Raw genomic sequence first — 13,153 nt, 5'->3', positions numbered from 1 at the left:
GTACCAGGCAGGGTACTGGGCAGAGGCCGGCTAATGGTCACTAATTAAAACAGTATGTAAATATGATTAAAGTGACCAGTGTTAGGAAGCAGTCTGTCTGTAAGGTGCAGTGTAGAGTACCAGGCAGGGTACTGGGCAGAGGCCGGCTAATGGTCACTAATTAAAACAGTATGTAAATATGATTAAAGTGACCAGTGTTAGGAAGCAGTCTGTCTGTAAGGTGCAGTGTAGAGTACCAGGCAGGGTACTGGGCAGAGGCCGGCTAATGGTCACTAATTAAAACAGTATGTAAATATGATTAAAGTGACCAGTGTTAGGAAGCAGTCTGTCTGTAAGGTGCAGTGTAGAGTACCAGGCAGGGTACTGGGCAGAGGCCGGCTAATGGTCACTAATTAAAACAGTATGTAAATATGATTAAAGTGACCAGTGTTAGGAAGCAGTCTGTCTGTAAGGTGCAGTGTAGAGTACCAGGCAGGGTACTGGGCAGAGGCCGGCTAATGGTCACTAATTAAAACAGTATGTAAATATGATTAAAGTGACCAGTGTTAGGAAGCAGTCTGTCTGTAAGGTGCAGTGTAGAGTACCAGGCAGGGTACTGGGCAGAGGCCGGCTAATGGTCACTAATTAAAACAGTATGTAAATATGATTAAAGTGACCAGTGTTAGGAAGCAGTCTGTCTGTAAGGTGCAGTGTAGAGTACCAGGCAGGGTACTGGGCAGAGGCCGGCTAATGGTCACTAATTAAAACAGTATGTAAATATGATTAAAGTGACCAGTGTTAGGAAGCAGTCTGTCTGTAAGGTGCAGTGTAGAGTACCAGGCAGGGTACTGGGCAGAGGCCGGCTAATGGTCACTAATTAAAACAGTATGTAAATATGATTAAAGTGACCAGTGTTAGGAAGCAGTCTGTCTGTAAGGTGCAGTGTAGAGTACCAGGCAGGGTACTGGGCAGAGGCCGGCTAATGGTCACTAATTAAAACAGTATGTAAATATGATTAAAGTGACCAGTGTTAGGAAGCAGTCTGTCTGTAAGGTGCAGTGTAGAGTACCAGGCAGGGTACTGGGCAGAGGCCGGCTAATGGTCACTAATTAAAACAGTATGTAAATATGATTAAAGTGACCAGTGTTAGGAAGCAGTCTGTCTGTAAGGTGCAGTGTAGAGTACCAGGCAGGGTACTGGGCAGAGGCCGGCTAATGGTCACTAATTAAAACAGTATGTAAATATGATTAAAGTGACCAGTGTTAGGAAGCAGTCTGTCTGTAAGGTGCAGTGTAGAGTACCAGGCAGGGTACTGGGCAGAGGCCGGCTAATGGTCACTAATTAAAACAGTATGTAAATATGATTAAAGTGACCAGTGTTAGGAAGCAGTCTGTCTGTAAGGTGCAGTGTAGAGTACCAGGCAGGGTACTGGGCAGAGGCCGGCTAATGGTCACTAATTAAAACAGTATGTAAATATGATTAAAGTGACCAGTGTTAGGAAGCAGTCTGTCTGTAAGGTGCAGTGTAGAGTACCAGGCAGGGTACTGGGCAGAGGCCGGCTAATGGTCACTAATTAAAACAGTATGTAAATATGATTAAAGTGACCAGTGTTAGGAAGCAGTCTGTCTGTAAGGTGCAGTGTAGAGTACCAGGCAGGGTACTGGGCAGAGGCCGGCTAATGGTCACTAATTAAAACAGTATGTAAATATGATTAAAGTGACCAGTGTTAGGAAGCAGTCTGTCTGTAAGGTGCAGTGTAGAGTACCAGGCAGGGTACTGGGCAGAGGCCGGCTAATGGTCACTAATTAAAACAGTATGTAAATATGATTAAAGTGACCAGTGTTAGGAAGCAGTCTGTCTGTAAGGTGCAGTGTAGAGTACCAGGCAGGGTACTGGGCAGAGGTCGGCTAATGGTCACTAATTAAAACAGTATGTAAATATGATTAAAGTGACCAGTGTTAGGAAGCAGTCTGTCTGTAAGGTGCAGTGTAGAGTACCAGGCAGGGTACTGGGCAGAGGTCGGCTAATGGTCACTAATTAAAACAGTATGTAAATATGATTAAAGTGACCAGTGTTAGGAAGCAGTCTGTCTGTAAGGTGCAGTGTAGAGTACCAGGCAGGGTACTGGGCAGAGGCCGGCTAATGGTCACTAATTAAAACAGTATGTAAATATGATTAAAGTGACCAGTGTTAGGAAGCAGTCTGTCTGTAAGGTGCAGTGTAGAGTACCAGGCAGGGTACTGGGCAGAGGCCGGCTAATGGTCACTAATTAAAACAGTATGTAAATATGATTAAAGTGACCAGTGTTAGGAAGCAGTCTGTCTGTAAGGTGCAGTGTAGAGTACCAGGCAGGGTACTGGGCAGAGGCCGGCTAATGGTCACTAATTAAAACAGTATGTAAATATGATTAAAGTGACCAGTGTTAGGAAGCAGTCTGTCTGTAAGGTGCAGTGTAGAGTACCAGGCAGGGTACTGGGCAGAGGCCGGCTAATGGTCACTAATTAAAACAGTATGTAAATATGATTAAAGTGACCAGTGTTAGGAAGCAGTCTGTCTGTAAGGTGCAGTGTAGAGTACCAGGCAGGGTACTGGGCAGAGGCCGGCTAATGGTCACTAATTAAAACAGTATGTAAATATGATTAAAGTGACCAGTGTTAGGAAGCAGTCTGTCTGTAAGGTGCAGTGTAGAGTACCAGGCAGGGTACTGGGCAGAGGCACTAATGGTCACTAATTAAAACAGTATGTAAATATGATTAAAGTGACCAGTGTTAGGAAGCAGTCTGTCTGTAAGGTGCAGTGTAGAGTACCAGGCAGGGTACTGGGCAGAGGTTTTAATGGTCACTAATTAAAACAGTATGTAAATATGATTAAAGTGACCAGTGTTAGGAAGCAGTCTGTCTGTAAGGTGCAGTGTAGAGTACCAGGCAGGGTACTGGGCAGAGGCCACTAATGGTCACTAATTAAAACAGTATGTAAATATGATTAAAGTGACCAGTGTTAGGAAGCAGTCTGTCTGTAAGGTGCAGTGTAGAGTACCAGGCAGGGTACTGGGCAGAGGTCGGCTAATGGTCACTAATTAAAACAGTATGTAAATATGATTAAAGTGACCAGTGTTAGGAAGCAGTCTGTCTGTAAGGTGCAGTGTAGAGTACCAGGCAGGGTACTGGGCAGAGGCCGGCTAATGGTCACTAATTAAAACAGTATGTAAATATGATTAAAGTGACCAGTGTTAGGAAGCAGTCTGTCTGTAAGGTGCAGTGTAGAGTACCAGGCAGGGTACTGGGCAGAGGCCGGCTAATGGTCACTAATTAAAACAGTATGTAAATATGATTAAAGTGACCAGTGTTAGGAAGCAGTCTGTCTGTAAGGTGCAGTGTAGAGTACCAGGCAGGGTACTGGGCAGAGGTCGGCTAATGGTCACTAATTAAAACAGTATGTAAATATGATTAAAGTGACCAGTGTTAGGAAGCAGTCTGTCTGTAAGGTGCAGTGTAGAGTACCAGGCAGGGTACTGGGCAGAGGCCGGCTAATGGTCACTAATTAAAACAGTATGTAAATATGATTAAAGTGACCAGTGTTAGGAAGCAGTCTGTCTGTAAGGTGCAGTGTAGAGTACCAGGCAGGGTACTGGGCAGAGGCCGGCTAATGGTCACTAATTAAAACAGTATGTAAATATGATTAAAGTGACCAGTGTTAGGAAGCAGTCTGTCTGTAAGGTGCAGTGTAGAGTACCAGGCAGGGTACTGGGCAGAGGCCGGCTAATGGTGACTAATTAAAACAGTATGTAAATATGATTAAAGTGACCAGTGTTAGGAAGCAGTCTGTCTGTAAGGTGCAGTGTAGAGTACCAGGCAGGGTACTGGGCAGAGGCCGGCTAATGGTCACTAATTAAAACAGTATGTAAATATGATTAAAGTGACCAGTGTTAGGAAGCAGTCTGTCTGTAAGGTGCAGTGTAGAGTACCAGGCAGGGTACTGGGCAGAGGCCGGCTAATGGTCACTAATTAAAACAGTATGTAAATATGATTAAAGTGACCAGTGTTAGGAAGCAGTCTGTCTGTAAGGTGCAGTGTAGAGTACCAGGCAGGGTACTGGGCAGAGGCCGGCTAATGGTCACTAATTAAAACAGTATGTAAATATGATTAAAGTGACCAGTGTTAGGAAGCAGTCTGTCTGTAAGGTGCAGTGTAGAGTACCAGGCAGGGTACTGGGCAGAGGCCGGCTAATGGTCACTAATTAACAATCTGATGGCCTGGAAATAGAAGCTGTTTATTTTTCCGCCTCTTGGATGCACCTGTACTGTCATCATCTGGGCTGGATGGGAAAGACAATGTCCAAAGCCTGTTACAATATATCAGTATACTAAGTAGCCTACTGACACTGTTTCTTAAATCACATGTTTTATAGACAATAAACACGTAAGATCCCCACAATGCTCTTGTATTGCATCAGGACATATGATCAGTGAGTAACATGTCACTAGTGGTTTTATAGATAATAAACACATAAGATGTTTATCCCCACAATGCTTTTGTATTGCATCAGGACATATGATCAGTGAGTAACATGTCACTAGTGGTTTTATAGATAATAAACACATAAGATGTTTGTCCCCACAATGCTCTTGTATTGCATCAGGACATATGATCAGTGAGTAACATGTCACTAGTGGTTTTATAGATAATAAACACATAAGATGTTTGTCCCCACAATGCTCTTGTATTGCATCAGGACATATGATCAGTGAGTAACATGTCACTAGTGGTTTTATAGATAATAAACACATAAGATGTTTGTCCCCACAATGCTCTTGTATTGCATCAGGACATATGATCAGTGAGTAACATGTCACTAGTGGTTTTATAGATAATAAACACATAAGATGTTTATCCCCACAATGCTTTTGTATTGCATCAGGACATATGATCAGTGAGTAACATGTAAGTCACTGGGGATTTATTGGCACAATAAGTAACATCAATGAGGTGAAATAATAATAATACAGACGATGCAAATGGATGACAAGAAAACAATGGGTTGTTTGACGTAAGTCTTTACGACAAACAGAAGCTTTGTGCAGAGTTAGTTTTGATCTTATAAAATATATCAGGAACGAAACACGTAACAGACGAACAGGTGGTGGGAAATATAACATGTCGGAAGAAGTTCGGATTCTCTATCCTTGTGCACTCGCGCACTCCCGCTCGTGTATTTAAAGGAATGGATTGGTGTAAAGGGAATATGGTGGAAACTCCCTCGAGCCATGCTTGCACCAATCCAATGGCTTTAAATGCATGAGGGGTCGTGACCACGTGCACACTTCTGAAAGAGGGCAGAGATAGTAGTGCTGCCATTGTCAAATCAAATCAATTATTTGTCACATGCGCCGAATACAACAGACCTTACAGTGAAACGCGTATTTTACAAGCCATTAATTAACCAACAATGCAGTTTTAAGAAAAAATACGCACACACAAAAAATTTAACAAATAATGAAAGAGCAGCAGTAAAATAACAATGTGGAGACTATATACAGGGGGTACCGGTACAGAGTCAATGTGGAGGCTATATACAGGGGGTACCGGTACAGAGTCAATGTGGAGGCTATATACAGGGGCTACCAGTACAGAGTCAATGTGGAGACTATATACATGGGGTTACCGCTACAATTATTTCTTTGATGCGAAGTGTTCCATGATGTAACGTTACTAATGTTGAGCTGTGCTAAACTAAGTGTGATAAACCAGGCTTTCAGTCACTCATAACCACTTACACCTGGGTTGGTGTCAATTTGAGTTTAAGTCAATCCTTTCAGGATGTAAACTGACAATCTAATTCAATAATTGAAAGAAAAAGCATTATTTTCAATGTCTTCTCAATAAATTGAAAAATAAAAGATATATATATTTTTTCCTTTTATCCATTATCCATTCAAATCGCATCCTGAATTGACTGCCTTCAATTCAAATTGACCCTAAACCTGACTTACAGTCTAGCGGTCATGGTTTCCCTCACAGGTTCTTACACCCAGAATAACATGTAGAATCTCACCTAATCTAATTGAATAGGATCTCTGTGAGTTACACCCAGAATAACATGCAGAATCTCACCTAAACTAATTGAATAGGATCTCTGTGAGTTATACCCAGAATAACATGCAGAATCTCACCTAAACTAATTGAATAGGATCTCTGTGAGTTACACCCAGAATAACATGCAGAATCTCACCTAAACTAATTGAATAGGATCTCTGTGAGTTACACCCAGAATAACATGCAGAATCTCACCTAAACTAATTGAATAGGATCTCTGTGAGTTACACCCAGAATAACATGCAGAATCTCACCTAAACTAATTGAATAGCAGATCTCTGTGAGTTACACCCAGAATAACATGCAGAATCTCACCTAAACTAATTGAATAGGATCTCTGTGAGTTACACCCAGAATAACATGCAGAATCTCACCTAAACTAATTGAATAGGATCTCTGTGAGTTACACCCAGAATAACATGTAGAATCTCACCTAATATAATTGAATAGGATCTCTGTGAGTTACACCCAGAATAACATGCAGAATCTCACCTAAACTAATTGAATAGGATCTCTGTGAGTTATACCCAGAATAACATGCAGAATCTCACCTAAACTAATTGAATAGGATCTCTGTGAGTTACACCCAGAATAACATGCAGAATCTCACCTAAACTAATTGAATAGGATCTCTGTGAGTTACACCCAGAATAACATGCAGAATCTCACCTAAACTAATTGAATAGGATCTCTGTGAGTTACACCCAGAATAACATGCAGAATCTCACCTAAACTAATTGAATAGGATCTCTGTGAGTTACACCCAGAATAACATGCAGAATCTCACCTAAACTAATTGAATAGGATCTCTGTGAGTTACACCCAGAATAACATGCAGAATCTCACCTAAACTAATTGAATAGGATCTCTGTGAGTTACACCCAGAATAACATGCAGAATCTCACCTAAACTAATTGAATAGGATCTCTGTGAGTTACACCCAGAATAACATGCAGAATCTCACCTAAACTAATTGAATAGGATCTCTGTGAGTTACACCCAGAATAACATGCAGAATCTCACCTAAACTAATTGAATAGGATCTCTGTGAGTTACACCCAGAATAACATGCAGAATCTCACCTAAACTAATTGAATAGGATCTCTGTGAGTTACACCCAGAATAACATGCAGAATCTCACCTAAACTAATTGAATAGGATCTCTGTGAGTTACACCCAGAATAACATGCAGAATCTCACCTAAACTAATTGAATAGGATCTCTGTGAGTTACACCCAGAATAACATGCAGAATCTCACCTAAACTAATTGAATAGGATCTCTGTGAGTTACACCCAGAATAACATGCAGAATTTCACCTAATGTTAAGAACTTATCTGCATTGTATGTGTGTTAGCTCGCTAGCCAGGCAGTTTTACAGGAATGATTACATCAATTGTTTAAATTAACTAGATAACTTGTAAATGCAACAAGTACTAATATTGTATGATATAATTGCAGTCACAGCTTTCCAATAAAAAAAATGGAGACATTTATGGTCCGTTTGCATATATTTTAGAGACAATTTATACAGAACATTTGTATAAAACCTGTATAACAGGTATTTACAATTATATAACCAATATTTTTAGGTTGAATGTAATTTATGATACATCACATGCCTTTTATTTTCCTGCATCAGTAAAAGCAGGAAATGCATCGCCTACTGCCGTTCACACCAATTAGACTGGTTTTGTATTTCTCCCTGACCAAGATGGCTGCCATTTTGGCTCCACTATGGAACTTTTGAGGGTTTATGGCGTAGCCCCTCTTGTAATTGAATAGGATATCTATGGCTCCAACTAGTTAGCTACCTAGCTGACGTTAGCTAACCTCATGCATTGTGAATGAACACGAAAGTATCTCGAGAAGGACGCTGTGCCAGCGTTAATCCACCGTTGCTGGCTTTGCTACGAAGAACAAAAATGTTGTTCTTTCCTTGTTGCGTTCAGCTCAAAGAAAGGCTACGCTAGCTAGTTGCAAGCTAACGTTAGTCAGTGAAGTGAGAACGTAAACAACCGCTTATCCAACGTTAGCTTAGCTAGCTACATGACTACTTCCTTGTGTCCTTCAGGTCCTCTCCTGCCTGGACATTTACTAACCACCATCTGAAAGACAACAGGAATCATAACCAGAATGCTACTTTATTAATCATGACATGGTTATTCTCAGTGAGGAACGTTTCACAAGTCACGGTTGATTTCTTAGCACCATCACAGCATTGATGAAAAATTGACCTCCCCAAAAAAGGGACACTTTTCCACCACATTTGTGTTGATCATAATATGTTGATTGATGAGATGAGTGAGAGTTAGCATGATTATCTAACTGATCAGAGATGGCGACAACACAGACACAGCTTCGGCGAGAAGAAGAACTCCTACCTACTAAAGAGACAAAGTCGCGGTTAATTGTCATAGTACTTGGCAGTCCTGCATCTCTGTATCACTCTCCATCTTAGGCACTTTCTTGGACATTTGAGCCCTGGTTAAGTGCTTTGGCCTGCCTAGCTGGCGGGTCGGTCCGATGGGCTTGGCGTCATGTGTCCGCTGGTGCTGCCGGAGCCCTTGTTTACGAACAAAACTCTTGCCGCATTCGATGCACTCGTGGGGTTTCTCTCCTGTGTGTGTTCTGAGGTGGATTTTGAGGTCAAATTCTCTGGGGTAAGTCTTGCCACACACAGGGCAGACGAGGCGCTTTTCTCCCGAGTGAGATCTCATGTGTTTGTGTAGTTCCGGGAGGTTAGAGTGTTCCTCGCCGCACACGAGGCAGCCGTGAGATGTGACGTCCGCGTGGTTCTCCTGGTGTTGTTCAGCTTCTCCCGATGTACAGGGACTCCCCTCACCAGTGGACCAGGAGCTGGAGGGATAATCTCCTGTGGGAAAGAAACAGTGTGTTTCAGATACCCCTTTTCCTAGTTGTTTTAATGTCATTTAATGCCATTTCATATTCTGTTCACTCTGTAGCCCACACACTATTTGTAGCTTGCAAACCAGGGTCCTACCACCTCCATTAAAGTTTACATGCAACGTGCTAAATGTGAAGCTGTTAGGAGTGTAGGCCGTCGTCATCAATCATGATTAATCAATAATAATAATAATAATAAATCAATGACAGCATAACGTTTTCTCACCAGTGTGCACTTTCTGATGCGTTTTTAAATTTCCTTTCTGCGTGAAACTCATCCCACACACAGAGCACTGGTAAGGCCTCTCTCCTGTGTGTGTTCTCATGTGTCTGTCCAGGTAATATGTTTGAGGGAACTCCTTCCCACAGTCTGGGCATCTGTGAGTCGCCTTAGCTCTCGTCTGTCGGTGTTCAAGTGCTCTTGATACAGAGGAACTCAACTCCCCTTCGGAACAGTGAAGCCGCTGATGAATCTTCAGATAGCCTTTCTGAGTGAAACTCTTTCCACAGACTGAGCAAGGATGTTTCTCTCCGGCGTGCGACTTCTCGTGTGTTGTCAAATTTCCTTTTTGAGTAAAACTCTTCTCACACAGAGAGCAAGAGAAAGGCTTCTCTCCTGTGTGGGATCGCTGGTGTACTTTCAGTAATGCTTTATGAGTAAAGGTCTTTTTACACACACAGCAGGTGTAAGGCTTGTCTCCAGTGTTTGTCTTCAAGTGAACCTCCATATCATTCTTGGAAGAGAACTCTTGTCCACAACAGCAGCCAATCTTGTCATCCGGGTCAGTTTTAATCTGTTCAGAATGTTTCTTCTGGTGGTGGCATCTCAAACTACATTGATGAGTGAAGCCCTTCCCACACTCAGAGCAGGTATAAGGCTTCTCTCCTGTGTGGGTTCTCATGTGTATTTGTAGCGCCGATAATGTCTGGCAGTGTTTCCCACAATCTGGGCATCGGTGGGTCTTTTTCTGTCTCGTTCTGCGTTTCATCTGGTGTTGCTCAGGTTCTCCTGATGTAGAGGGTCTCTCCCCGGCTGCAGAGTGAAGACAGGACATATATAGTTAGTGAGACTGAGTCAGACTCAGGTTCTCCTGATGTAGAGGGTCTCTCCCCGGCTGCAGAGTGAAGACAGGACATATATAGTCAGTGAGACTGAGTCAGACTCAGGTTCTCCTGATGTAGAGGGTCTCTCCCCGGCTGCAGAGTGAAGACAGGACATATATAGTTAGTGAGACTGAGTCAGACTCAGGTTCTCCTGATGTAGAGGGTCTCTCCCCGGCTGCAGAGTGAAGACAGGACATATATAGTCAGTGAGACTGAGTCAGACTCAGGTTCTCCTGATGTAGAGGGTCTCTCCCCGGCTGCAGAGTGAAGACAGGACATATATAGTTAGTGAGACTGAGTCAGACTCTCCTGAGGTTCTCCTGATGAAGACAGGACATAGAGGAGACTCTCTCCCTGATGTAGAGGGTCTCTCCCCGGCTGCAGAGTGAAGACAGGACATATATAGTCAGTGAGACTGAGTCAGACTCAGGTTCTCCTGATGTAGAGGGTCTCTCCCCAGCTTCAAGAGTGATGGCTGGGACTCTGTCCTGTGGGGATGAGACAGGACAGATATAGTCAGTGAAAATGAGTCAGACTCAGGTTCTCCTGATGTTGAGGGCATCTCCTCGCCTGCAGAGTGATGGCTGGGACTGAGTCTAAGTTTATTGTACATACCTACTGTGTTTCTCCATTGTTTTACACCTCCCGTGCTACTCCCATTCTCATATTTATGGCAACACACAAGACTGAGTCCCAAATCATGCCACCCTATTCCCTATATAGTGCACCACTTTTGATTAGAGCCCGATGGACCATAGAGAGCAGTGTAGTAGATAGGGATTAGTATTCCCTTTGGGACCCATCCCAAGTTAGCAGCATGGCTCCATCTACTCACCTGTATTATCTAGTTCCCAGTCTTCTCCTTCTTCTTTGACTACGATATTAAATGTTGGTGTTTCACTGTTGATGTCCAGACTCACAGTAACCCTCTCCCGACCCTGCGGTTTGTCTTTCTGATCACCATGGTTACTGTCCTCCTGGTCACCGTGGTTACTGTCCTCCTGGTCACCGTGGTTACTGTCCTCCTGGTCACCGTGGTTACTGTCCTCCTGGTCGCCATGGTTCCTGTCAGGACCCGGGGACACCGTGGGTTGGGGTTCAGTGGAGCAGGATGGAGACGGGCTGGACGGGTCTTCAGAGTCCTACATGATGAAGAGTGACAGCGCAGTTTTCACAACAAGCTACATTATGAAAGATGGACTCAGCAAATATGACGCCATCCTTAACAGCAAGGCAATGTCTCTGCTTATTATAGCAATGACCATTTCTCAGTAAAGAAACCGTTCAAACTAAATGTACTTGTTTTAAAAACGATCAATCAATGCAAACCAAATTACAGCAGCTAATTTATTGTAATTTTCATTCACCTAGCTAGCTAGCGCTGGCCAGTTAGCTGACGATAGATACCTACTAGAAAACAAAGTAGCATTATCAAGCAACAGATTCGTAGCTAGCTAGTACTGCTGTTACCAGCATGCGTTGAGCAACTTGACTTGCAAGCAAGCCGCACCATTTGGTATAGCAACAAACCAGCAGTTTGCAGAGCAGAAAAGTGGCTAGCACATGTTCAGATTAGTACCTCTTCCATTGTAAATCAATCCCTGAGCTCGCTAGCTAACTGATAAATTGAGATATAAATCTGGTTTAGTTTTAACTTATGATGGCTGCCACTGCTGTTGGTCGTAACCTCGCGTCTCGTTGGATGTAGGCTGGGAAATACCAACACCTGAGAATATTTAATCTAAAGTTACTGTATTATTTTTTTTCAAATGGCTATGCTAACGTTACAATGTTGTACATTTAAATAAACGGGTAAATAAACTGTCAAACTCTCGTTGGCTTCCTACTTCCGGTTTAGCGCCGACATGCGGTCTGGAAGTTAAAGGCAATAGATTTAAGATTTCTTGCAGCGGTGCAACGTACTTAATTAAGTGTAAATACTTTGAAGTATTACATAAGTAGTTTTTGGGGGGTATCTGTACTTTACATATTTTACCACATTTTACTCCAAATCATGGACTTTTTACTCCATACATTTCCCTAACACCCAAAAGTACTCATTACATTTTGAATGCTTAGCAGGACAGGAAAATGGTTTGAGACACGCATGTATCAAGATAACATCCCTGGTCATTCCTGCCTCTGGTCTGGCAGACTCACTAAACACAAATATGTTGTAAAATATGTCTGAGTGTTGGGAGTGAAACTCTTGAGGAAATGAGGGATACAAATGATGTTATGATGTAGGATGCTTGTTCCTGGCATGGTTTTGGGAACCGCTGCCTTAGAGCACCTGTCAAACTCATTCCGCGGAGAGCTGAGTGTCTGCAGGTTTTCGCTCCACCCTTGTACTTGATTGATGAATAAAGGTCCCTCATTAGTAAGGATCTCTGTCTTAATTGAAAGGGAAAAAATAAATACCTGCAAACACTTGTCCCTCCTTACAGCCATTTTGAGTGATCATCTTAAATCAGGGCTCTCCAACCCTGTTCCTGGGGAGCTACCGTCCTGTAGGTTGAAACCAGGGCTCTCCAACCCTGTTCCTGGGGAGCTACCATCCTGTAGGTTTAAACCAGGCCTCTCCAACACTGTTCTGTCCTGTAGGTTTAAACCAGGCCTCTCCAACACTGTTCTGTCCTGTAGGTTTAAACCAGACCTCTCCAACCCTGTTCCTGGGGAGCTACAGTCCTGTAGGTTTAAACCAGGCCTCTCCAACACTGTTCTGTCCTGTAGGTTTAAACCAGGCCTCTCCAACACTGTTCTGTCCTGTAGGTTTAAACCAGGCCTCTCCAACACTGTTCCGTCCTGTAGGTTTAAACCAGGCCTCTCCAACACTGTTCCGTCCTGTAGGTTTAAACCAGGGGTCTCTAACCCTGTTCCTGGGTTTAAACCAGGCTACCATCCTGTAGGTTTAAACCAGACCTCTCCAACACTGTTCCGTCCTGTAGGTTTAAACCAGGGGTCTCTAACCCTGTTCCTGGGGAGCTATCATCCTGTAGGTTTAAACCAGACCTCTCCAACACTGTTCCGTCCTGTCCTGTAGGTTTAAACCAGACCTCTCCAACACTGTTC

At 43.1% G+C, this 13,153-nt stretch overlaps 1 protein-coding gene across 4 annotated transcripts; it reads right to left on the bottom strand.

The window, feature by feature from the left end:
• Window positions 1-8,325: 8,325 nt before the first annotated feature.
• Window positions 8,326-11,949, bottom strand: LOC124027520 (zinc finger protein 567-like). Of its 4 annotated transcripts, none has more exons than XM_046339929.1 (4): window positions 11,552-11,949; window positions 10,917-11,223; window positions 9,204-10,010; window positions 8,326-8,945 (listed from the first exon to the last, which is right to left on the bottom strand). In XM_046339929.1, the coding sequence occupies exons 1-4, from the start codon at window positions 11,555-11,557 to the stop codon at window positions 8,485-8,487; spliced, it is 1,581 nt and encodes a 526-aa protein (XP_046195885.1). In that variant the 5' UTR covers window positions 11,558-11,949; the 3' UTR covers window positions 8,326-8,484. The 4 variants fall into 4 exon arrangements, with proteins under 4 accessions (XP_046195885.1, XP_046195886.1, XP_046195884.1 ...); XM_046339930.1 differs by having other exon boundaries at window positions 11,592-11,949; XM_046339928.1 differs by having other exon boundaries at window positions 11,661-11,949.
• Window positions 11,950-13,153: the final 1,204 nt, after the last annotated feature.

This window comes from Oncorhynchus gorbuscha, unplaced genomic scaffold (assembly GCF_021184085.1).
Source record: "Oncorhynchus gorbuscha isolate QuinsamMale2020 ecotype Even-year unplaced genomic scaffold, OgorEven_v1.0 Un_scaffold_3329, whole genome shotgun sequence".
Lineage (NCBI taxonomy): Eukaryota > Metazoa > Chordata > Actinopteri > Salmoniformes > Salmonidae > Oncorhynchus > Oncorhynchus gorbuscha.
This window is presented reverse-complemented; position numbering and strand designations above follow the sequence as displayed.

Coding starts and splice junctions, on each gene's coding strand:
- LOC124027520 (XM_046339928.1), bottom strand. Junction 10,011..10,916: donor CTGGGAACTAGATAATACAG/GTGAGTAGATGG, acceptor TTCACTCTGCAG/CCGGGGAGAGACCCTCTACA. Junction 8,946..9,203: donor GCATCAGAAAGTGCACACTG/GTGAGAAAACGT, acceptor TCTTTCCCACAG/GAGATTATCCCTCCAGCTCC.